At 41.3% G+C, this 27,342-nt stretch overlaps 1 protein-coding gene across 1 annotated transcript in view; it reads right to left on the bottom strand.

Annotated features, from left to right (window-relative positions):
- Positions 1-27,342, bottom strand: part of LOC308288961 (transient receptor potential cation channel subfamily M member 1-like) — a gene marked incomplete at both ends in the record, with an annotated part of 88,908 nt that overhangs the window by 41,580 nt on the left and 19,986 nt on the right. Inside the window, 8 exons of the mRNA XM_080730434.1 lie at positions 3,764-3,898; positions 4,733-4,942; positions 6,235-6,335; positions 12,416-12,488; positions 19,586-19,709; positions 21,957-22,131; positions 23,374-23,545; positions 26,710-26,834. Of these exons, the coding sequence (XP_080586560.1) occupies positions 3,764-3,898; positions 4,733-4,942; positions 6,235-6,335; positions 12,416-12,488; positions 19,586-19,709; positions 21,957-22,131; positions 23,374-23,545; positions 26,710-26,834 (1,115 nt within the window). The remainder of the gene's footprint in view (positions 1-3,763; positions 3,899-4,732; positions 4,943-6,234; positions 6,336-12,415; positions 12,489-19,585; positions 19,710-21,956; positions 22,132-23,373; positions 23,546-26,709; positions 26,835-27,342) is intronic.

Here is a 27,342-nt window from a genome sequence, read left to right as displayed (position 1 = left end):
TTTTCTGTGTGGATGCACGGGCTGTCAAGACCAGAAAGTAGTTTTCTGTGTGGATGTATGGGCTGTCAAGGCCAGAAAGTAGTGTTTTGCCACTCAGTAGGCGTTCCTGCATAACTTCCGGGTATGATGATTATGTCAGGCGCACACCCTCTATAAGCCCATATCTAACAGGACTTCATATGGGAATGCCCACATATGGAGGCTACCTCGGCCACATACCGCACTAACAGAATCCATATATGGCCAAGACAGATGGCCAAGACAGCCCATAACTGTGTGGCTGGTTCTACAGACAGGGATCTCCATGTATGGGCATAAAAGGGTATGATGTCAGATGTCATAGACGTCTCCATATACTGTATGGGTAACTGGTCCGATATACATCACTGGCCAGATGTCGCCCTGAGGTGTCTTACTAGTTTATTATATTTAGATTAATTGTAGTATATTTGGCTTGTATTGTTTTATTACATTCTGTATTATCCCTGTGTTTCTGAGGTGGACACTGTGGTGATTGGACAATTCACTGACACCTGTGTGGAATTGATCGATGTCCGTTATTGGCTGGCTCCACTATTGCTCCTGCCACTGATTGGTGGAGGGCCCCAGCTGGTGTCTAAAGCAGAGTATTACAGAGAGGAGAGTAGTGTCACGCTTTGATCTCGCCCTGCAGAAGTTGCGTCGCTGGAGCCGACAACAGTCTGCTGCTCTTCAGCCCCGAGAGGCCCGTGAATGTGTTAAAAGGGGGAAAAGAGTCTGCTTACCAGAGAGTGAAAACACCTCGGTTACAATGGAGTTGGACGAGGCTGAAGAGCAGCAGGAATATCACCAGACTCCAGTACGCTAAATGGTGACGTCACGTCCGCTTTCCACGCTTAGGGCTGGAACACACTGCCCGACATTTTGAGACGATTCCCAGTAAACACTAGCCGTCATCTAGACCTATGGTTATTGTTAGCCCTCATTTGAACCGTCTATCGTCAGTCTGTCTATAGACCTATTGTAGCTGATTACATTTAATCCATTATTCCATACTTGTTGATTAAAAAAACAGCTTTAATATCCACACCTGGTTTTCAAATATTGGACTAAAGTAATTTTAAGAGCCAATTTCACTATATAGTCTAGTTTAGTTGTAGCCGTCATCTGAACGCTTCCATTTAAACGATATATCACCGTTTAGGACAAACGTGTGTTAGACCATCTTTTTTTTTTTTTATACATTTTTATCAAGTTGTTCATTATCGGATGCTAACAGTATCTCCCGGTTCTACCTTAATAGTTGTAGTTTAATTGCATCCACTGAGCAGTTTTCTGGCCATTGCACATCTTTTAGGCGTCTAAAAGACGTGCTGGGCAATACCTTTGAAAAATTCTAAAAGTGTAATAAATAATGGCATAATGCCGTGGTGCTGCTCATGACAGCATATACTATTACTTCTGAGTTACATAATTAATTCTGACACCAACAGACACAAACACACAAGACTGCATGTCTCCCCGGCCACATCCCCACCCCCACCATACGATTATGATTAAATAAAATCGTTTTATAGCTATCCATCAATATAAAGTTAGTTTGTGTTGTCAAACAAAATGCACGGACCTAAAACGAACAGCGGGAGGCGATATGTCAACTACTAATAGCTGCTGGAACACTTGTAAGTTACAAGCTGTTCTGTGGTCCAGCGGTAACGCACAGGTTTCATTGACAGAAGTTCCTGAGTTCAAACCCTGTCGACTCCCTGTGTCAAATAATAGCAGTGCAAGAATGCATTACAAATACGATCAGCTACGGTGGTTCAAGTAGCATAAGGCTCTCAGAACCAAGGAATAGTGATTTTAAACCCTGCTGGCTGCCATCATTTTCACTACTTTCGGCGGCCGCTAGCGGCCGCTAACGCCGTTAAAATGACGGTGATACAATGTCTAGTCTATGTATAGCCGTTGAAAAAACTTTAAAATTTAAACTCGTCACAGACCGGATCTAGCTAGACGTCCGGTTACGGCGAAGACGTCATTTGAACGTGTTATAACCCCCAAATTGCTTAGTGGGTTATGCTGTCACCGACCAATTTTGGCGCTCGCCGACAAAAACGGTGAACTGCCGCAAGATCAGGCTTTGCTCGCTGGGGTTTTACTCGCTGTGTGTGAAAAGCACTGCGAGAAGATCCCTGCGCCATTCCAACGCTCGCCGACAGCTTCCCGAGCGTTTCTAGATAGACCTATAAGCAGCTTTGATATTTGGCTCTGCCACGCACACACAGCGAGAGAGGAAAATCATTAGCGCCCGCTCCCGTGCACAATTGCAATAAAAACAAATGTAACATTGCCTATGTATCGGGGATGCATCCTGGTGAAATATCTGGCAGTGTGTGACCCCTTGTCGGTGATCTGTCGGTGATCAGTCTTGTCGGCGAAAACCACAACGAGACGATTTCAAGAAAGTCACTCGTGCAGTGTGAAATACTCTAATGATCTGATGACTCGCCGACCAGGCAAAATCCCACAGTGTGTTCGAGCCCTTGCAATGGGAGTCGACGAAAGTGTGGTAACTCTCTAAACGGGTCTGGTCTAAAGCTAAGCTCTGAGAGAAGCTTCCTCTGTCCTTCCACCAAACCAACCTAAGCAGTGATTATGAGTTCATCCTTTCACAAAGGATTCCTTCTGTTTTAGGTGTGGTTCTGTTCATTTTTGTTGCTTCATTCCATTCATTCATTTCATGTAACTATAATTATTTATTTACGTTAATAAATTGTATTTTATTTAAACACGTGGGTCGTAACACATGTTGTGCACAAAGAAGAAAAAGAAGAAAAAAGACATGTAACCAAAAAGGCCCGATGCTGGCCGATGCAAACATAAATAAAAGCCTAAACAAACATAAACATATTAAATAAACAGCTACCAGGGGCCTGTTTCACGAAAACTGAATTAAATAAGCCAGGATTTAAGCCAAATCCAGACTTGACAAAGCCTCCTCCGTACAGCCTGGTTTATTCCGTTCTACTAACGCCAAGCCAGGCTGAGAAGGAGAGACTTTGTGGAGCCAGGATCATAAAGCCTGGCTCGACAAGGGCACAGGCTTTTCCTTGAAAGTAGTCTATATATTAATACAATACGAATTAACTGTGGAAAAAGTAATTTGTTTACAATTGGACAGCTATTTCACAAAACCTGAACAAAAAGGCACTGAGCAGGCTAGCTTCACAGCTTAATCTCCATGGTAACTAAGGTGGGATAACTTTCATGAAACTGAGTTCAGGCTTAACATATCCAGGTTAACTGGCAAGGCTAATCTGCCAAGATAATTCAGCTTTCATGAAACCGAATGAGCTCTGACTCAGGCTTACTAAAGCCAAGATAGTTGATGGAAGCCAGGCTTTATCCCTAATCTAGGTTTCGTGAAACGGGGTCCCTTTTAAACGCCTGGGGTCCACATTGATTTAGCAGATTAAACACCTGGGCTGCTATTTGGTATAGTTTAGACTAGGTTAACTCACAGTGTTGTAGTGTTCCTCCAGGGTTAGTTAGACTAGGTTAGACTAGGTTAAGTTAAACTAGGTTAACGCAGGGTTAAACTAGGTTAACTCAGGGTTAAACTAGGTTAACTCAGGGTTAAACTAGGTTAACTCAGGGTTAAACTAGGTTAACTCAGGGTTAAACTAGGTTAACTCAGGGTTAGACTAGGTTAACTCAGGGTTAGACTAGGTTAACTCAGGGTTAAACTAGGTTAACTCAGGGTTAAACTAGGTTAACTCACAGTGTTGTAGAGCTCCTCCAGACGAGGGATGGTCAGGAAGTGGTGGATGTTCACTCCGTTTTCTATCAGCAGCTTGACGAAGTCAACCCTGTCCAACACCAAGGCATCCATCATAGCCTGTTCTAGAGAGTTGACCTGTAAAACATCATCAATTACACCATCATAGCCTGTTCTAGAGAGTTGACCTGTAAAAACATCATCAATTACACCATCATAGCCTGTTCTAGAGAGTTGACCTATAAAACATCATCAATTACACCATCATAGCCTGTTCTAGAGAGTTAACCTGTAAAACATCATCAATTACACCATCATAGCCTGTTCTAGAGAGTTGACCTGTAAAACATCATCAATTACATCCATCATAGCCTGTTCTAGAGAGTTGACCTGTAAAACATCATCAATTACACCATCATAGCCTGTTCTAGAGAGTTGACCTGTAAAACATCATCAATTACACCATCATAGCCTGTTCTAGAGAGTTAACCTATAAAACACCATCAATTACACCATCATAGCCTGTTCTAGAGAGTTGACCTGTAAAACATCATCAATTACACCATCATAGCCTGTTCTAGAGAGTTGACCTGTAAAACATCATCAATTACATCCATCATAGCCTGTTCTAGAGAGTTGACCTATAAAACACCATCAATTACACCATCATAGCCTGTTCTAGAGAGTTAACCTATAAAACATCATCAATTACACCATCATAGCCTGTTCTAGAGAGTTGACCTGTAAAACATCAATTACATCCATCATAGCCTGTTCTAGAGAGTTGACCTATAATACACCATCAATTACACCATCATAGCCTGTTCCAACGAGTTGACGCAGATAGATAGATAGATTGGCAATAGTAACCTGCATGAATGGGGCAAGCGTTAATGTACATAGCGGTAAAATAGTTAATGTGTGGCCTTTGAACAGATACCAATGCATTTTACAGACAGGTCATTTACGTACCCAGTTCAGAAGCTCCAGTTTCCGGGGGTCCGTCTCCTCTGGAGGCTCAGGTTTGGTTTTTCCTCCTTTTCCTCCTTTCTTCCCGCGAGCCTTCCCCTTCCCCCCTCCTCCTCCTCCCCCTCCCCCCGCTCCCCCTCCCCCTCCCCCAGCAGCTCTGGCCGGGCTCCTGGGTTTGTCCTGGGTGGTGTTGGTGTTCAGGCTGCTGACAGGCTGTAAGAACACAACAACAGATATATGGTTACCATGAAACTCACCTTTCAGGTGAAAGTCTGACTAAACATCTCCAAAAGGTTAGCGCTGGGCCCCTGATTCAGCCCGGGAAAAAGAGTTGTAGAGGCCCTCATTGCGCGCTATAGAGAGAGATCTCTCTCTATAGCGCTGCTGCTACTCAAAGATTTGCCATTTCAGATCATGACAAGGGACAAGCCAGTGGGCCAATTACATGAGTTATATTTCGTCGTTGTCGGGTGGAAACCTTGTATGTCCAACACCGTTTGTTTTGTATTTATCATTTAAAAAATTATTTAAACTAGTGAAAACAGCTGATCTACAAGCACATGCAAGGCGTTGTGTGCTTGTAGATCTGCTGTTTTCACTACTTTTGTGCGACGGCCTTGTATGATGAAGCTCTTTGCTTTGCGAAAAGAATGTACAAATTTGAAAATTGGAGATACAAGGTTTCTGCCCGACAGTGACGATTTACTTTGTTGGCCACCCAGCCCCCAAAATGGAACGAAGGCCGACATTTTATTTGTATTTTTTTCTAATGACCGGCCGTTCGGGAGTTGCCCCGCTTTTCCCAATGGCCAGCACGTCCCTGGGTTAGCGACACCCACAGCCACAACACCAGAGGGAGCGCACACATCAATCTGATAACACAAACCCATAAGACAAATATGGCTAAATTCTCCTTCTACATCACTGCCACCCAGGTGTGGAATTCCTTGACTACCTGCCTTAAAACAATTAGCTCACTGCCTGGCATCCTTCAAAACTGCCCCGAAAACTCACCTTTCAGGAGGCCAGAGAAGGAGGTAGTTTTAGGGGAGGGCGTTTTAGGGGAGGGAGAAGAGTCTGGGACGCGTGGAGCGTCGTCCAGGGTGTTTTAGGGAAGGGAGAAGAGTCTGGGACGCGTGGAGCGTCGTCCAGGGTGTTTTAGGGAAGGGAGAAGAGTCTGGGACGCGTGGAGCGTCGTCCAGGGTGTTTTAGAGAAGGGAGAAGAGTCTGGGACGCGTGGAGCGTCGTCCAGGGTGTTTTAGGGAAGGGAGAAGAGTCTGGGACGCGTGGAGCGTCGTCCAAGGTGTTTTAGGGAAGGGAGAAGAGTCTGGGACGCGTGGAGCGTCGTCCAGGGTGTTTTAGGGAAGGGAGAAGAGTCTGGGACGCGTGGAGCGTCGTCCAGGGTGTTTTAGGGAAGGGAGAAGAGTCTGGGACGCGTGGAGCGTCGTCCAGGGCGTTTTAGAGAAGGGAGAAGAGTGAGGACTCCTATAGGATGACAGACAGACCGGCCAGTGATGTCCGTAGACGAAGATCTGACTCCTTGCGATGTCCACTCTGTTCCAGGCCAGGGCCAAACTCAGCTGGTCGTTAGCAGAGGCGTTGGTACCTGAAAACCATCACATTTAAAGGGATATTTCACTTAAAAAAAAAACTTTTTGTCATTTTATGGTCTAATCAGGCTTTTGGGAACACTCAGGACAGTTTTTAAAATTCTTCATTCAGTATTTAGATATTTAATATTAATTTCCCCCTTCCAGGACCTTCCCATACAAACCCATTAGAACTTCAAACTCCATTTTAACCATGATAGATTCAATGAAAACACCTGTCCCTTTTTCTGGTGACTGACACCCTCCGAATACGTGAGCAGGCCGTGTTTTTTTATAACATTTTTTTGATCTTTTATAATCTTTTATTGTGTTAAATCATTTTCATTTCCCCCCAAAATTAATGGAAATCAATGAAACATGTTATCGAAAAACACGGCCTGCTCACGTATTTGGAGGGTGTCAGGAGTCACCAGAAAAAAGGACAGGTGTTTTCATTGAATCTATCATGGTTAAAATGGAGTTTGAAGTTATAATGGGTTTGTATACCAACCAACCATCAGTGCAAGCCATTAGAATTTACATCTAGGATAAAAGTGTCAGCTGGTTGTTTTCATGTTTGGCAGCTTGGGTCATAATAATGTCCACAGGTTGGTGGTGTTGAGGAGGTATGAGGATTATCAGGTTGTCCAGGTGGAATACGAGGCAAAGCAGCTTGATAAATACTGTCCTCCATTATAGACATCATCTGCTGCAGTGTTTCAACATAGATATATATAAGAAGGCTAGATAGCTCACGCACGCTGTTGGCCAATGGGGACTGACGTCGCTACAGGTCGGCCATCTTGGGACAGGACCGATCGCCCAGTATAACATTAATGTCTATAGTGCATGTACTATTTAAATGACCAGAGCTTGCTCAATTTTCAACCTATTTTGAAACGGATTGGTTTGTTATAAACCTAAGAAACGTAGCTATGTTACTGTATACTTAGAATAATTATAACCATGGATTTCCATATGAAATAACATTAAGTATATAGGTAAAGTAAAGCAATTAGCTATACACACTGTATTTATATTGTAAATATGTAACATGTAATAGTTCCATTATTAGTAATATTTATATTATTTAATACATTATGTATTAACTCTTATACTGCTTTGGACGTTCCTGTTCGCCCCAATTATATTGAGTGAGGACGGCCAATACGGCCGTTCGTTCGTTTGATGTTTTTTATGGATTATGATAAAAGCGGTCCTTGCGCAACTTGTGAATCTATAATTGGTCGTCGGGGTCTTTTGAGGACAGCCGGAAACCGTTCATAAAAAAAAAAGTAAACAGACTGTCCTGGCTCCGCCTGCCCACAGCGACTCTGCGCCTGCCTAGCTGCTAGTCTTGAGGGACTATATTGTTTTATGCATCGGGCTGTTAGTAGAGAAAGAGAGAGAGAAACGTTGGTAAAAGCGATCATTTTGTCGGAAATCAGTTGTTTTATAGTATTAGTAGTATAGTAATTGTAGTAGGTAGTAGTATTTAGCAGTAGACCTACTAGAATATTGAGATGTATTAGGCCAAGTACTAGGCCCTGCTCAGTATCAATCCGCCGAAGCAAAGCGACCATCCCCCACCACCCCACGGCCGAGGTCGCACCAGTAGGAGCGAGATCCACGGAAGGAAAGTTTCGACAACAAACTTTGTTAGAATTAGGATTACAAACCTACCCGCGTTGGTGACCCAGGACCAGGCAGCGCCCACCACGAATGGTGGTGGTGGTCGTGATGATGATGATGATGATGATGAAGAAGAAGAGAAAAAGATTCCTGTAGTGTAGCCGTTGGCTTTGAAGAGAAACATTCCATTTCTTGGTGCCGTTGGTCGCGAAGAACCGGGTCAAAAAGTGCATCAAGAGCCTCCTGATATCCCGATATGGACTCGGAGACCCCCGCCATACCTGACACCCCCGCCGTTCGTTCCTGAGAGTGAGACCCCCGCGCTGGATGGATAGTTCCTGTTATCCCAGTGGACACAGATCTCGGGCGCAGTAGACCACCGCCCGCCGTGACCGCCGCCACCCATTCAACAGCCAGACGTACAGAGGCAGAGACTCACTGGACGATGGCCATGATTCTACTGTCCAGAGTGGTAAGACTTAGACTTAAATCCAGTGCATCTGCATGTATGTATAGTATACTGTATGTGAATCGCTTCAGGTTTTCCACTGCATCCGTGAGGAAGTTTGATTGACAAGCCTAAAGTCTGGTCTGGTCAGACGTGATCTCTATTGCGAATACACCAGTGGGATCCGGTCTAGAGCCCGCCTACTGCATCCGGTTATTTACACGCACACATAGACTACATGCAAGAAACGTTTCCGTATCCGGACCGGATCAGCAACTTGATCCAAGCATAGAGTTAGGATCCAAGTGCATATGCGTTTGTTTTTGCTACACAGGACACACGTGGATTTCCTATTACGTGCGTGCACGTACCGCATGTAGTGTACGGTGCACGGCACAGGTTAGCATTTAGCCAGCTACTATGATTATTTGATGGGATTTTAGGATTTAGTGGCTTAGTTTGTGTGTGCGTGCGTAGGCTACGATGCGTGTGAGAGAGAGAGAGAGGTTTCTTTTTACGTGTGGTGCACGTGCGGTGCACGCGCGTGCACGTACGGTGTGCGTTGCACGCGCGTGATCGTACTGTGCACGTGTACGGTGCACACCCGCACACCCGTAGCCTTTCAATTCAATTCAATTCAAAGGAGCTTTATTGGCATGAGAAAATATAGTTTACATTGCCAAAGCAAGTGTTATAGTCTAAATAAAAACAGTTGAAAATGGGGAAGATAGCCTATACAGTTGGAGGAAGTACAGCTTTGTGTAAACAGAGCTATGTTGCATTGTGACATTTTATATATACATACAGGATATAAAGGGCATTTCACTGACAGTAAATGCATGGTAACTATTTACTATATCTGCATTTTATGTATTACATTATGAACTTATTGTAAGTCACTCATATTTGCTAATGTCAAAATTGTAAATTGATTTGTTTACATATAAACTATTTGATATTTTCCTGGCTATGATTTTAGATGATGAGTCGGATGGAGAGGTGCCGGGGACTCCTTGTGTTCTTAGGTCTATACCGTTTGGAGGTAATAGAGGTAAGGAGAAAACAAAAACTGATGCATTTTGTATAATTCTTTAGCATTTTAGAGTAGATACAGCTATCTGTTTGTTCAAAGCTTTTATCATTTACATCATAATGTCATGAGACATGCTGGGTGTGTAAATAATTGATTTCATTTTGTGCACATCATGTTTACTAGTTTATATTTTACTACTGTGATTTCAGAAGAGTCAAGTGCGGCACAGCCTACTTCTTCATTGCCACATCGTGGTCGTCCAAGGACAAGGATAGGTAAAGAACAAAAACCTTTTTTCTGTAAATCAGACTTAGACATCAAAGGGGGCTTGAGCCCATGCCCTTTATCCATCTGTAAAAAGTGCCCTCTCCAGACCATGAATTCTGTTTTTACATAATTACTAGTATATACTGTATAGAATGTTAGAGAGGCAGGGGCTGAAATGTCTAAAACAGCCTTTTGATGAAAATAGTAGGCCCCCAACCTCCACACATTCTGCTGTGACGCGTTGTGAGCTTGGAGGTGTACTATTTTTCATGTATTTTATTGCGACCGCTAGGTTTCAGTCGTTTCAGTCGTTTCAGTCGTAGTCTTTTATTCAAAAGACTACGACTGAAACAAAATCAAAATTTGCTGTCAAAAACAACACTGCTTACTCGTAGTAATTATGTATTTGTATAATTTACAGATCGACCATGGGCTCGTGTAGGGGTAGGGGTGCAGAGTTCAGCAGACCCGGGGGAGCCCTTCCGGAGGAGCCTGGCTGGAGTGAAACAGAATGGAGCCCCAGAGACATTGAATTCACTGCAGTCCCTGGACCTGCTGCACTTTGTAGGCGCCCTTTGAATAAAAGTGTACCTATCAATGGAAATATCTTGGTTTGGTTTGTACAGTTCACGGAATTTGGAGACAAGATAATCTAGAACTGGGCGTATTTTGAACATCCTGTCACCACTCTTTGCATGGACCTGTGTTATCTAACCACTAGTAGTCCACTGGATCTTGGGACTTGAGAGCACCAGCATGATAGCATTAGAAGCGGGTGTGACATATGGGATAAAATCTTATATTCTCTGTGATTCAGGTACAGGTTACTGTTTCAATATGAAACCCTACTGTGGAGAATCTGTTTCCCTGCTTGAGACGGTTGAATTCCTCCTTGATGGGCTAGCAGGTTATGGATATCGATTATTTATGGATAATTGTATCACACACACACACACACACACACACACACACACACACACACACACACACACACACACACACATGCACACACACCCACGCACGCACGCACACACACCCGCACGCACGCACGCACACATATACACTCTGTAGACATGTAGTGGTTGAGGCCTGTGTAAGTGCAGGTAGGCCACAACCTTTTTCCATTTGCAGTATTACAATTGAGTTCTAGTGTCTAAAATGTTGTTTTATATTTTATTTTCATTTTCATCAATCATTTGTACTGTACTTCAACCTAAAAAGAACCCTGAAAGCAGAAGCAGGATTCAGGCTGAATCTCATGTCACTGTGTCAATGTTCTGCACTGCTCCTTACTACTGCTCTTACTTCTCTTACACACTAAAAGTGTGTAAAAAGCACTTGTTTTTATTTTTTTGAATTTGTTTGTAAACAACCACTGAGCATAGGTGTGATGTTACTGTGTGATGTTACTGCCAACACTAAAGGATAAAGAGAGATTTCTGCCTGAAAATGTCTCCTTCACAAAAATGCATTTTTCTCAGCTTTATGTTCTCAAAGAGCTGTTTTTTAGGCCATATTCAGCAGCTTCTAGCTAATGAATAGAACATGATAAAAACACGAAATCTTTTTATGTTGCAAAGTAGACATTCTATTCTTCGTTGCCATATAATTGTTGTCTTTATAGTCAAAGCCAATTTTCTCCAGTAGGCCTTCAAAGATGAGCGACAATTCTCAAGTTTAGCTGGCAGTGGATTGAGCTTTTTGTTAAATTCTGTGGCAGTAAAAGAGTTAAATGTAACAATGTATTTATTTAATATAAAAATCTGTCTCATTTGGCTTATATTTATTTTATATAAAATAGTCTCATGTTGCCATTCTGTAAAATATGAGATTAGAGATGGGGCTTCAAGGTTATTTTATTAAGGACATAACAAAACCAAATAGACCTCTTTTTTAACTAAAATGATACATTTTATTTCAGCACTGCAACTGCAAGTCATTTCCCAATCAGTAACATGACCAATCCTCCCTTCCCTCTGAGATCAGACCACCAACAGCTAGACGAGTATGTAATATCATACAAGGCTGTCACACAACAGTATAGTGAAAACAGCAGATCTACAAGCACACAAGGTACAGTGGTTGAGAAACACTGATTCTACTGTGATAAATACTGCTCAACTCCTCCATTATAGACAGTCCATCTACTGTGAGGAGAAGGTGCTTTCTGAACCCGTAACTTTTATCTGGTGTTGTTAATACAACAGCCTGAAGTGTGTTGGTCACATGACAGACTGTAGCGCAGTGTTTCTCAACCACTGGTCCTGGGGACCTTTGGTGGCCCCTGAGAAGGGTCAAGTGTGCCCCTTGAAACTTCTTGAAAGCCAGTATTGTATTTATCATTTTAAAAATGATTTAAACTAGTGAAAACAGTAGATCTACAAGCACTTGTAGATCTGCTGTTTTCGCTATACTGTTGTGTGACAGCCTTGTATGATGAAGCAGGGCTTTGCTTTGCGAAGAAACGTACACATTTGAAACTTGGAGATATAAGGTTTCTTCCCGACAGTGAGGATATTTACACCCCCGTATTATGTTGGTGTGATCATGGATTCTTGGGACATGAAAAGTGTGACCATGCAGAAAAAAGGTTGAGAAACACTGGTGTAGTGTACAACCAAACACTGAGGCAAGCATGTGGGACATCAGAAGCAACTGTGTGTGTGTGTGTGTGTGTGTGTGCGTGCGTGCGTGCGTGCGTGCGTGCGTGCGTGTACCTTTCAGCAGTGCAGTCAGGATGCTCATCTCAATGTCTTGCTGACCTTCTGACCCCATACGAAACACTGTGATCTGTAGGGTGCAAACAGTACCATCTGTTATCTGTACAGGGTGCAAACAGTACCATCTGTTATCTGTACAGGGTGCAAACAGTACCATCTGTTATCTATGTAGGGTGCAAACAGTACCATCTGTTATCTGTATAGGGTGCAAACAGTACCATCTGTTATCTGTACAGGGTGCAAACAGTACCATCTGTTATCTGTGCAGGGTGCAAACAGTACCATCTGTTATCTGTACAGGGTGCAAACAGTACCATCTGTTATCTGTATAGAGCATCGCAGAGAGGTGTCGGAAGCAAACTGCCCATTCATTTTCACCATAGGGTTTTTCATTATCAGCCACAAAGTCGTAGCAATTCAATGTACACTTACCACTAGGCTGGTGGTTGTAAAATTGTTCTATATGCTCCTGTAGAACCCCCGAGTATGTATGCAATCACTCTAGTTTTAGTAAAAACACGTTTTAATCAAGATCGCACGGAGAAGAACTGCATTTCCCATACTGCTAAACATGTACATCCTGTGAAATCGACGTCTTTGATTGGTCTAGCTTCTTCTTTTTTCACATATCTTGCGGTTACCACGGAAGTAGCTACTGCCCCCTGTCTGCCCGGCAGATTATTGCACTTCAGCAGAACTCCGTGAGCGATCGTCTTTCTCTTACAAATATGATGCACTATGTTAAGGATGACGATAAGAGCGTCCACAGAGATGACAATCACTACATGTCAGGCCATATGCTGGCCTGGATAACTAAACTGAGCGTGATTTAAGGGCTATATTTCAAGTGTCATTCGCAATGCATTCTGGGAGTGTAGTTTCCGCAATTTTAAAAATAATGATGTACACAGTCTTGTACCCTGCCCTTTTTTCAGCTTTCTAATTAATCTTTGTATTAAAAAAAATGTGAATATTGTCATGATTCCTCTCCAGCCGAGGTGGCTTTGTCCAAGGCTTAAAAACGTTTAAATAAATACTTTATGAAATGTCTATGGAAGAAATGAATGAGGAAAACGCTTCCGACACCAGAGTGAAGACGGGGTGGGGCTTCAACTGCGATGCTCTATAGGGTTCAAATGTGACCATCTGTGTTCTGAATCTGAGTATAGTGGAAGCTTGCATTTCCGTTCACTAAAACATGTATTTTAAAATATCATTTCTGCAGTAAGCTAAATATGATTATTAAAGGACATCTTTAGTTTTTTACAACAAGGGTTCATATTTTGAGATTGTAATTAAAGAATATAAAAGATGAGTGTTAAAATGATTTCATTTACTTCTTTCTATTGTTTTAGAGATTCTTATTTAAGTGGTTGGGGGCATGCGTACAAGTGGCTAAATATGTCATTTCACACAGAATAAGCCCATTCCCAAGATACAACGCAACCTTTCATGGTTGGATGTGACTTATGGGGGCTAGAAGTGTTACTGTAAATAGCAGTAAAGAAACTGCTGGCTTATTGTGTCTAAAAAGACCACTTGTACGCATGCCCCCATGCGTACGCATGCCCCACATTTTAGCACGGTAAATGCGATAAAACAATAAAACGAAGCAAATGAAAACATTTTAACACTCGCTTTTTCTTTTCTCTAATTACAATCTAAATTAAAGCTGCAAGCAGCGATGACCGGGCCCTCGCAGCTCTACCCACGTCATAAGGCCAGCAGCCAATCAGAAACCAAACAGGAAGTCAGCCATTTCGACTAATTAGTGGCGTTTTGGCGCATTTTTGGCCGTTATCACGGGTCGCACTTTAACGATAGTTTTTTGAGAAAAAATATTTTTGTGAGAAAAAACATTTTTGAGAAAAAAAAGTTTTTGAGAAAAAAACGTTTTTTGAGAAAAAAAAGTTTTTGAGAAAAAAAGTTTTTTGAGAAAAAAGATTTTTTGAGAAAAAAAGTTTTTTGAGAAAAAAAAAGTTTTTTGAGAAAAAAACATTTTTGAGAAAAAAAAATTGAGAAAAAAAAAGTTTTGAGAAAAAAAAAATTGAGAAAATTTTTTTTTTGAGAATTTTTTTTTTTTGAGAAAACATTTTTTTTTGAGAAAAAAAAAATTATGACACTAGCCGCGAGTCTGTACGACAAATGGTTCATGAGTTATAGAGGCACTTCCTGTTTGGTGAGAAAAAAACGTTTTTTGAGAAAAAAAAGTTTTTGAGAAAAAAAGTTTTTTGAGAAAAAAGATTTTTTGAGAAAAAAAGTTTTTTGAGAAAAAAAAAGTTTTTTGAGAAAAAAACATTTTTGAGAAAAAAAAATTGAGAAAAAAAAAGTTTTGAGAAAAAAAAAATTGAGAAAAAAAAAGTTTTGAGAATTTTTTTTTTTTGAGAAAACATTTTTTTTTGAGAAAAAAAAAATTATGACACCAGCCGCGAGTCTGTACGACAAACGGTTCATGAGTTATAGAGGCACTTCCTGTTTGGTGAAGGGCACTTCCTGTTTGGCGAAGGAAGCGTCAATTAAGGTTAAGGACTCTTAATCAAGTCATACGATACCAGCCACAACTCTGTACAATAAACGGTTGATGAGTAACAGCCAAAAAAGGAACAATCAAGTTTTGGCCAATCAGAAGAGGGGGCGGGGCTTAGTTAAACCAATTAAGGTGAAGGACACTTAGTCAAGTCATATGATACCAGCCACAACTCTGTACGATAAACGGTTGATGAGTGTTACGGTCACTAGTCTAGGGGTGGGGACCGCAACACAAAATGGACCCCCTCCTTCCCAGTCCCCAAATATCCAGCCAACACCAGTATAAAAAGCCACAAGTACAGTGGTTTATTTACAGGTTATTAATCATACAAGAAACACATTACCTCAGGGTGGGTATCTGTACAACAACTACTTACATAAAAGAAAACCTATGCTTACCTATAACCCAAAACAAACCCAGGCATCTTACCTAACCAAGAAACTCATAATAAACACTGAACACAATAGAAAAGACACCCACCCCTACAGTACCCAGCCTAACCCCAGTTAGCAGTGAACTTCTAAAATACTGGCAAAGGGCTAGACTACAAGAAACACAAGACTGGCGTAGTTTGGAGACTGGCAGGGAGGAAGACACCAGAGGGACTGGTGGCAGCCATCTTTATAGACCACCTAGTAATTAACCACTCAGTCACACCAGCTGGTACTCTCTTCACTCACTCACTCCTCACCACTCAGAAAATGAAGGGAAAAAGACAAGGCAGCAGAGAAATACCAAATAATGACCCTAGGGTCATAACACCTCCCCCCTTAAAATCAAACATTTACCCCTTACAAAATGTTTGATTACACAATAAAAAACCCACAAAAACTCGAATAACCCAATTAACCCAAATACAAATATACACTAAGACGGCTGGCCGCAATACCCCCCCCTAAAAAAAAAAAAAAAAAAAAAAACTTCTCCCCCAAGAAGTTTTTTTACCTGGGCAGCAACAGGCCCAGCCGAATTATTCCCAAATTAGATACTTGCCTCCCCCCCCCCTCCTTCTCTCAAAACCAGTGTGAACATGCTCAACTCTTCACAAATGACACAACTCAAGTGGCATAACTAACCACCGTATTAACAAAAAAAAGAATTTGTTGTAGGTGGGTGGCCCAATTAATCACCATATTAACAAAAAATCCATTTTGTAGGTGGGTGACCCAATTAACCACCATATTAACAACACCATTCAATTTTGTAGGTTGGTGGCCCAATTTACCACTTTCTCAAACAAACCTGATTCAATTTGGTACGTGGGGATAAAAACCAATTCTATCCTTTCTCAATTTAGAATCAGTGACATAGGAAACACATAAGTACACAACTAATTCAATTTGGTACGTGGGGGTAAAAACCAATCTTACCCTTTCTCAATTTAGAAAAAGTTGACAACCATGGAACACAAACTAATTCAATTTGGTACGTGGGGGTAAAAACACTCACTTTACCCTTTCTCAATTTAGAACTAGTAAGGAACCCCAAATAAATGCAGACAAACATTTGAGCATATTCATTACACCTAACAGACTAACCAAACACACAAGTTCACAATAACTTTAAGTGGGCAAAGGACTCCAAACCCCCACCTACACAGTTACTGAGGACACAAGTGCGTTCCCGGACGAGCCCCCAATCATGTTACGGTCACTAGTCTAGGGGTGGGGACCGCAACACAAAATGGACCCCCTCCTTCCCAGTCCCCAAATATCCAGCCAACACCAGTATAAAAAGCCACAAGTACAGTGGTTTATTTACAGGTTATTAATCATACAAGAAACACATTACCTCAGGGTGGGTATCTGTACAACAACTACTTACATAAAAGAAAACCTATGCTTACCTATAACCCAAAACAAACCCAGGCATCTTACCTAACCAAGAAACTCATAATAAACACTGAACACAATAGAAAAGACACCCACCCCTACAGTACCCAGCCTAACCCCAGTTAGCAGTGAACTTCTAAAATACTGGCAAAGGGCTAGACTACAAGAAACACAAGACTGGCGTAGTTTGGAGACTGGCAGGGAGGAAGACACCAGAGGGACTGGTGGCAGCCATCTTTATAGACCCAATCCTAGTCACATGCTCCAATCACCAGCAGCCGTGCAGTAGCTCCACCTAGTAATTAACCACTCAGTCACACCAGCTGGTACTCTCTTCACTCACTCACTCCTCACCACTCAGAAAATGAAGGGAAAAAGACAAGGCAGCAGAGAAATACCAAATAATGACCCTAGGGTCATAACAATGAGTAACAGCCAAAAAAAGGAACAATCAAGTATGGACCAATCAGAAGAGGGGGCACTTCCTGTTTGGTGAAGGAAGTTTGACCCTTCGCCACGGGCACGCCGTTTTACGAAAACTCACGATTCGCACAACTTTTCATCGTTAAGGTGTCTTGAGTATGCCGAGCGAACTTGAAGTTGATCCGATTAACCCCCTAGGAGGAGTTCGTTAAAGTGCGACACGTGAAAACGGCCAAAAATACACCAAAACGCCACTAATTAGTCAAAATGGCTGACTTCCTGTTTGGTTTCGGAAGTGGCGCCAAGAGACTTTTTTGTGAGTCCGGACATGATACAGGTGTGTAGCGATTTTCGTACGTGTAGGTGAAACAGTATGGTGGGGCTTGAGGCACGAAGTTTTGTAGGGGGCGCTATTGAGCCATTAGGCCACGCCCCCTTTAGATTTTTTTTAAATACGAAATTCTTCGCCACTTGTGATGTGTGTGCAAAGTTGCGCAACTTTTGGAGTACGTTTTGCGGCTCAAAAACGTGATTTATTCGGGGGAATAATAATAAGAAGAAGAATAATCTTTACAATTACAATAGGGTCCTCACACACTGTGTGAGCTCGGGCCCTAAATATGAACCCTTGTAAAAAAAAACGAAGTCGACCTTTAACACATGGGTGACTAACAGGTCATTTTGGACGATTTTGAGATTGCAAAGTGCAATAATTCTCCCCGTGAAGGTCTCAGAAATGTCCCCTTCCATGACTTTTCCTAAATACTCATATATGTTCTCGTTTTTTTCCCCCTTCTCAAACATTTCCTAAGTATGAAATAATATACATTTATACCACTCTGACTGCATTTATAGGTCAAACAGGTAAATTATTTAAATTTTTTGCCCTGGAGAGCAACACCTCTTCCCCCCTGCCAGCGGGGGTTCTATTTGACAATAGAACAACAGACAATAGAACCCCCGCTGGCAGCAGGGGAGGAGGTTTGCTCTCCTGGGCAAAAAGGGAGAGAATTTACCTGTCAATTTGACCTATAAATGCAGTCAGAGTGGTATTTTTTTTTTATTTTCAGTCACCCAAGTGTTAAGGGGGGATCTCTCCATTCCGACATGTCACCATTCCGACAGTGACTTCTTATTGTCGGAGTGGCAACACTTCCATAGAGGTTAAAGGACCTACACCATGAATTTTCACTTTTTCTATTTTAAAACCTTTTTTTGGGGTCCCACTGGCACCTTCTATCCTCACAAAGTCCTATTTCTGACCGTTGTGTCTTTCTCTGGTTTTGGGCAGACAGAGATGAAAAGCTTTCCACGGGTTCTCAGAACAGTGCTGTTCTGAGAGTTGACGAGAGTGACGTCACTCTCGTTTCCCGTTTTTTTTTTTCAGTCAAAAAAAAAAAAAATTCAAAAAATGTTTTTTTTTTTTTCAAAAAAATGCAATGCAGAGTAAAAAAAAATTTTTTTTCAATTTTTTTTTTTCAAAACTTAAAAAAAAAAATTTTTCAAAAAAAAATTTTTTCTTTTTTTTCAAAACTTTCTTTTTTCAAAAAACTTTTTTCAAAAAACTTTTTTTTTTCAAAAACTTTTTTTTTTCAAAAAACTTTTTTTTCAAAAAACTTTTTTTTTTTCAAAAAACTTTTTCTTTTTCAAAAAACTTCTTTTTTTTCTGGAAAAACCCCACTAGATGCGCCCCTGAGCAAACAGAGGCCGTTTTGGTATTGCAGCTGGAGAGCCTCATTATAGTAGAGCTAGAACAAACAAAAAGAATGGTCAGAGTGTTTGTTGAGGGTTAAAACCTGTCTAAGACTCAATTTTGAGCATATATTTATACAAAAAATATAGTTTTAAAAGCATGGTGTAGGCCCTTTAAGGTTAGGGTAAGGGTTAGAGATAGGGTTAGTGTCTGTCAGAAAGGAGACGTGTAACCAAGTGCCATGTGGTGCCGCTGGATGCGGCGCGCTGCCGCGCAGGGCATCCATTTCCCCCTGTGGGGAGAACATGTTCACCACACGGCAGCGCTGGAAAAATAGTAGCAGGCATTGACACTAAGGCTTGCCCACCTGCCCACGGCAGGTAAATAAAACCTTGGGGCAGGTGAAGTTTGCTTTCAGCTGACCAGCAGTAATAGTAGTAATAGTAATGGTAGTAGTAGTAATGGTAGTAATAGTAATAGTAGTAGTAGTAAAGGTGTTATAAATACCAGAGACTTCTTCTTCATACACTCTGTGACCACCAGTAGTAGTAGTAGTAGTAGTAGTAGTAAAGGTGTTATAATTACCAGGGTTTTCTTCTTCATACACTCGGTGACCATCAGTAATAGTAAAAGAGGTAATAGTAATAGTAATGGTACTAATGGTAGTAATGGTATGGTATCATAAATACCAGAGTCTTCCTCTTCATACACTCGGTGACCAGCAGGAGGAGCTGTTGAGCTTGACTACGACTGTAGTTGAAGGTCTTCTGGACCGTCACCATCAGCTGTTCTCTGACGCTGTCACTCAACTGCCTGAGGACACAATGACAGCTGTCAATCACTGTCACTCAACTGCCTGAGGACACAATGACAGCTGTCAATCACTGTCACTCAACTGCCTGAGGACACAATGACAGCTGTCAATTAGTCTCGCGTGGCCAGACTGTTGCCTCCGCGATTTGGGAAATGCTCCCGGCATACAGTCTGGCAAACGGAAATAGAAACGATGAGTGTGAGATAAAGCGGATGTGACGCAACCGCTCCCTTGGTGCAGTAGCAATAACATGTCCTACTGGAAGTGTTAAGTCTCGTCTTTCTCTGGTGTTGTTGGTGTTACCTCCATGATGTTTTCAAATGTTTTCTTAAACTATACACCCATAACAAGAATAGGCAGCTCGAATGACTCTATCTGTGCTAGTGTGTTTCTGTTATGTTTCCAATGGGACTACAGTTCATTATAATGACTCTGTCTGTGCTAGTGTGTTTCTGTTATGTTTCCAATGGGACTACAGTTCATTATAATGACTCTGTCTGTGCTAGTGTGTTTCTGTTATGTTTCCAATAGGACTACAGTTCATTATAATGACTCTGTCTGTGCTAGTGTGTTTCTGTTATGTTTCCAATGGGACTACAGTTCATTATAATGACTGTCTGTGCTAGTGTGTTTCTGTTATGTTTTCAATGGGACTACAGTTCATTATAATGACTCTGTCTGTGCTAGTGTGTTTCTGTTATGTTTCCAATGGGACTACAGTTCATTATAATGACTGTCTGTGCTAGTGTGTTTCTGTTATGTTTCCAATGGGACCACAGTTAATTATAATGACTGTCTGTGCTAGTGTGTTTCTGTTATGTTTCCAATGGGACTACAGTTCATTATAATGACTCTGTCTGTGCTAGTGTGTTACTGTTATGTTTCCAATGGGACTACAGTTCATTAGAATGACTCTGTCTGTGCTAGTGTGTTTCTGTTATGTTTCCAATGGGACTACAGTTCATTATAATGACTGTCTGTGCTAGTGTGTTTCTGTTATGTTTCCAGTGGGACTACAGTTCATTATAATGACTCTGTCTGTGCTAGTGTGTTTCTGTTATGTTTCCAATGGGACTACAGTTCATTAGAATGACTCTGTGCTAGAGTGTTTCTGTTATGTTTCCAGTGGGACTACAGTTCATTATAATGACTCTGGTATATCTATATAATAACAGACAGTATCTATGGTAACTCACCCATCCTCTAGACAGACAGTATCTATGGTAACTCACCCATCCTCTAAACAGTATCTATGAGCGAAGGCCAGAATATCTATTAATAATAATTAAGTTAATATAAATAAAACTCACCCATCCTCTAGACAGTATCTATGAGCGAAGGCCAGAATATCTATTAATAATAATTAAGTTAATATAAATAAAACTCACCCATCCTCTAAACAGTATCTATGAGCGAAGGCCAGAATATCTATTAATAATAATTAAGTTAATATAAATAAAACTCACCCATCCACTAGACAGTATCTATGAGCGAAGGCCAGAATATCTATTAATAATAATTAAGTTAATATAAATAAAACTCACCCATCCTCTAAACAGTATCTATGAGCGAAGGCCAGAATATCTATTAATAATAATTAAGTTAATATAAATAAAACTCACCCATCCTCTAAACAGTATCTATGAGCGAAGGCCAGAATATCTATTAATAATAATTAAGTTAATATAAATAAAACTCACCCATCCTCTAAACAGTATCTATGAGCGAAGGCCAGAATATCTATTAATAATAATTAAGTTAATATAAATAAAACTCACCCATCCTCTAAACAGTATCTATGAGCGAAGGCCAGAATATCTATTAATAATAATTAAGTTAATATAAATAAAACTCACCCATCCTCTAAACAGTATCTATGAGCGAAGGCCAGAATATCTATTAATAATAATTAAGTTAATATAAATAAAACTCACCCATCCTCTAAACAGTATCTATGAGCGAAGGCCAGAATATCTATTAATAATAATTAAGTTAATATAAATAAAACTCACCCATCCTCTAAACAGTATCTATGAGCGAAGGCCAGTATATCTATTAATAATAATTAAGTTAATATAAATAAAACTCACCCATCCTCTAAACAGTATCTATGAGCGAAGGCCAGAATATCTATTAATAATAATTAAGTTAATATAAATAAAACTCACCCATCCTCTAAACAGTATCTATGAGCGAAGGCCAGAATATCTATTAATAATAATTAAGTTAATATAAATAAAACTCACCCATCCTCTAAACAGTATCTATGAGCGAAGGCCAGTATGTCGGAGGCTCTTCCACTGCCGTCACACAGAACCACGGGGACCGGAGGCTCCTCCCTGAGGGACTCCAACACAATGCTGATGACGTTAGGCCCGCCCTCCAGAACCAAGCAGACCAATGGGACGCCCTGACCCAGACCTGACACACACACACACACACACACGCGCACGCACGCACGCACGCACACACACACACACACACACGCACACACACACACGCGCACGCATGTGTTTAATATTAAATTATTAATAACGTACATGTGTTAATCTTCTGTAAGGAGATGTAACAGTCCTTCACCTTAATTGGTTTAACTTAGCCCCGCCCCCTCCTCTGATTGGCCCAAACTTTAGTTGGCTTTACTCATTAACTGTTTGTCGTACACACCTGTGGGTGGTGTCAATTAACTTCATTAACAGTCCTTCACCTTAATTGGTTTAACTTTGCCCCGCCCCCTCCTCTGATTGGCCGAAACTTTATCGAACAAACTTGTGGATGGAACCAATGCCACTTACAGGCCTCTTTGTGTATACTGTGACCTGACCGTCGCTTATCTCCGGATTAGGGAGTCTTACTGGTATTACATTATTAAATAGGTACGGGTATTGATCTTCTGTAAGGAGATGTGTTTAACATTAATACGTTATTGATAACATTATTAATAAGTTATTGATAATATTAATAAGTTATTGATAATATTAATAACTTATTGATAACATTAATAATTATGTGTATTGATCTTCTGTAAGGAGATGTGTTAACATTAATAAGTTATTGATAATATTAATACATTATTGATAACATTCATAATTTCGTGTATTGATCTTCTGTAAGGAGATGTGTTTAACATTAAATAATAAATCATTAATAATGTGTTTAATATTAAATAATAAATCATTAATAATGTGTTTAACATTAAATAATAAATCATTAATAATGTGTTTAATATTAAATAAATCATTAATAATGTGTTTAATATTAAATAATAAATCATTAATAATTACGTGTATTGATCTTCTGTAAGGAGATGTGTTTAATATTAAATAATGAATAATTAATAATGTGTTTAATATTAAATAATAAATCATTAATAATGTGTTTAATATTAAATAAATCATTAATAATGTGTTTAATATTAAATAATAAATCATGAATAATGTGTTTAATATTAAATAAATCATTAATAATGTGTTTAATATTAAATAATAAATCATTAATAATGTGTTTAATATTAAATAAATCATTAATAATGTGTTTAATATTAAATAATAAATCATTAATAATGTGTTTAATATTAAATAATAAATCATTAATTATGTGTTTAATATTAAATAAATCATTAATAATGTTTTTAATATTAAATAATAAATCATTAATAATCACGTGTATTGATCTTCTGTAATGAGATGTGTTTCTCCAGTTGTCGTCGGAGGCGGACCTCGGCTCCGTATTTCCCGTGCGTCCCGTTGTCACTCAGGATGAAGTGGGAGTGGGAGGAGTTTAACACCGACAGCTTGGACAGCGGATTGGACATGGTCTGGTAGGACCTGGTCACCTGATCACACAGAGAGACATGATTGGATAGGACCTGGTCACCTGACCACACACAGAGAGACGTGATTGGACATGGTCTGGTAGGACCTGGTCACCTGATCACACAGAGAGACATGATTGGATAGGACCTGGTCACCTGACCACACACAGAGAGACGTGATTGGATAGGACCTGGTCACCTGATCACACAGAGAGACATGATTGGACATGGTCTGGGTAGGACCTGGTCACCTGATCACATAGAGAGACATGATTGGACATGGTCTGGTAGGACCTGGTCACCTGATCACACAGAGAGACATGATTGGATAGGACCTGGTCACCTGACCACACACAGAGAGACGTGATTGGATAGGACCTGGTCACCTGATCACACAGAGAGACATGATTGGACATGGTCTGGGTAGGACCTGGTCACCTGATCACATAGAGAGACATGATTGGACATGGTCTGGTAGGACCTGGTCACCTGATCACACAGAGAGACATGATTGGATAGGACCTGGTCACCTGACCACACACAGAGAGACGTGATTGGATAGGACCTGGTCACCTGATCACACAGAGAGACATGATTGGACATGCTCTGGTCACCTGACCAGAGCAGTGTAAGCAGAGTGGCGTCGCTCTTTGATCTCGCCGCAGACCAGAAGTGGCGTCCAGGGATGTAGTGGGGGGGGGGACGCGGGGGTACGGAGTGCCCACACTTCTCTCAAGTCAAGTCAGTTGATATTATATTTGCAGGTCGTTCTGACCCAGCAATTGGTTGAAATAGGCTCGCCAGCCGTGCTGAAATGAGCATGACTAACAGCAGATGGTAATATAAGATTTGAAAATGGATTAATTAATTGGAAATATCAGTTTTGCAGCTATTTTGCATAGGAAGTTTGGCTGATGATCCAGTCATCAAATTCTTGGTTGAGAACCACTGGTCTAAGGCTATTTCTGCCGCCGCGCAGACCCGTTTTAAGCCAGCGAAAACGTTATGTGCACGCGCACGGACGCACGTGCATGTGCGTGCACGCGCGGGGAGTGCCCACACTTCCAAATTTAGCACTACAACACTGGTGGCGTCGCATGGAGCCTGTTCTCATTCTTAGCGAGCCTCTGCTGCTCTTCTGCCCCGTCCGTCCCCATCATAACCCAGACATTTTCACTCACTGGTAAGCAGACTAAATCACGTCTTATTACCCCTTTTAGTAATGTTGTCTACCTTGGAGAGGCCTGTGAATGCGTTAAAAGGGGGAAAAAGACGTAATTTAGTCTACTTACCAGCGAGTGCCTCGTTTATAATGGGGGCGGACGGGGCTGAAGAGCAGCAGAGGCTCGCTAACAATGAGAACAGGCTCCATCCAGTAAGCTAGGCTAAGCTAGCTTTCCTCCATAGAGTAAAGAGGCTTTCCACGCTTACAATGGGAGTCGACGTAAGTGTCCTAACTCTCTCTATCAATGGGTCTGCACCTGACCCCACACAGAGAGAGATGATTGGATAGGACCTGGTCACCTGACCACACACACACACACACAAACAATGGCCCAGGTTTCCCAAAGCGATTTTTAGCCCATCATAGCTCACGCATGGTCAAAAAATATATTTTTTACATGTTAATCACAGAAGAATCTTTAAGGCCAGTGAGTTTCAGGTGGAAAAAAATTAACTTCTACCATTTTCTTTCAAATGAAAATGTAAAACGGGTCAAAATGACCTAAACAGAACTTAAGGGTTAATAAAGTATCACTCCTGTCTAAATACGGTACGGCATTCTCTAATTACCCGTATCCTCCGTGTTCTTTAATAAGAAGCCTTTTTATCCGATCGCTGTCTGTTTATCTCAATGGGGTTGGTGTGCATGGGGAACACCAGGAAATACATGGGAAGACAGAAAGCGATCGGATTAAAAAGGCTTCGGATACTGGTAATTATAGAATGCTGTACCGTATTTAGACAGGAGTGAGACTTTATTAAGCACTTTGTGAAATCTCAATGTTGGTGTAGGAGGTGAAATAAGGGAGCTACGAAGGGATAAAATCGCTTTGGGAAACCCGGCCATTACAATGTATTCATTCACATTTGTTTTCAGTATCAATACAAAGCAGATTAAATTCCATTAATTGACATTACAGTTACTAGCCTGATTTCAGACTCAGCTGAAGCTTGAAACATTGTGGCCTGTTTGAGCGATTTCTGGAGGGGAGGGACTTTGACCGCACGGATTGGTTATTTGTTAAGTTAATAATACAACAGAACTCAAAGTAACTTCCAACTCCATTTTAACCTTGATAAATCCATCTCAAACACCAGTCCTTGATTCTGGTGACTCAGACTGACCTCCTGATACGTGAGGGCGAGTGTTTTATCTATTACTTCATGAGCGTCCCTAACCGCTCCTACGTCTGGCTTTGTGTGTACGTCCGCAGCACCAGACTAACTTCACACCAGACTAACTTCACACCAGACTAACTTCACACCAGACAAACGTCTCAGACAGGGACGTGCTGGGCCCCTGATTCAGCCCGGGAAAAAGAGTTGTAGAGGCCCTCATTGCGCGCTATAGAGAGAGATCTCTCTCCAGATCTAATCTTTTGAGATCTACTCAAAAGATTTACCATTTCAGATCATGACAAGTCAGTGGGCCAATTACATGAATTATTTTTCGTTGTTGTCGGGTGGAAACATTGTCCAAAAACCGTTTGTTTTGTATTTCATAATTTTAAAAATGATTTAAACTAGTGAAAACAGCAGATCTCCAAGCACACAACGCCTCGCACCGCGAGGCTTTGTGTGCTGTAGATCTGCGATGTGTGCTGCGATGTGTGCTGTAGATCTGCTGTTTTCACTACTTTTGTGCGACGGCCTTGTATGATGAAGCTCTTTGCTTTGCGAAAAAATGTACACATTTGAAACTTGGAGATACGAGGTTTCAGACAGTGACGATTTACTTTGTTGGCCGCCCAGCCCCCAAAATGGAACGAAGGCCGACATTTTATTTTTTAATTTGTCTCCTAATGGCCGAGAATGAACCGGCCGTTCGGGAGTTGTCCCGCTTTTCCCAATGGCCAGCACGTCCCTGGTCTCAGAAGTACACAGAGACTGACTGTTGTCACCTACAGAACCCTACGCCCATACAAGGAGATATGCTCGTGTTTGATACCATGGTTACTTACGTCTCGACCAATCAGGTCCTCTTTGTTCTCGATGATGCCCCAGGGAGCGATGCCTATGGCCCACACCTTCCCTCTGGACTTAGAGGAGTGTTCCTTCAACGCATCACCCACGTGACGCATCACTCCTGTATGAACCAATAGGAGAAGAGAGTTACACCTTCCCTCTGGACTTAGAGGAGTGTTCCTTCAACGCATCACCCACTTGACGCATCACTCCTGTATGAACCAATAGGAGAAGAGAGTTACACCTTCCCTCTGGACTTAGAGGAGTGTTCCTTCAACGCATCACCCACGTGACGCATCACTCCTGTATGAACCAATAGGAGAGGAGAGTTACACCTTCCCTCTGGACTTAGAGGAGTGTTCCTTCAACGCATCACCCACGTGACGCATCACTCCTGTATCAACCAATAGAATAACATCACTCCTGTTTTAACCATTAGGAGAACAGAGTTACACCTTCCCTCTGGACTTAGACGAGTGTTCCTTTAACGCATCGCCCACATGACGCATCACTCCTGTATGAACCAATAGAAGAAGAGAGTTAAAATGTATCACTCCTGTATCAACCAATAGAAGAAGACGGGTTAAGATATATCACTCCTGTATCAACCAATAAAATAAGAGAGTTAG

This window comes from Nannobrachium achirus (genome assembly GCF_963921795.1).
Source record: "Nannobrachium achirus genome assembly, chromosome: 7".
NCBI lineage: Eukaryota > Metazoa > Chordata > Actinopteri > Myctophiformes > Myctophidae > Nannobrachium > Nannobrachium achirus.
Note: the sequence above shows the minus strand (reverse complement) of the source record. Positions and strands in the feature narration are given on the sequence as shown.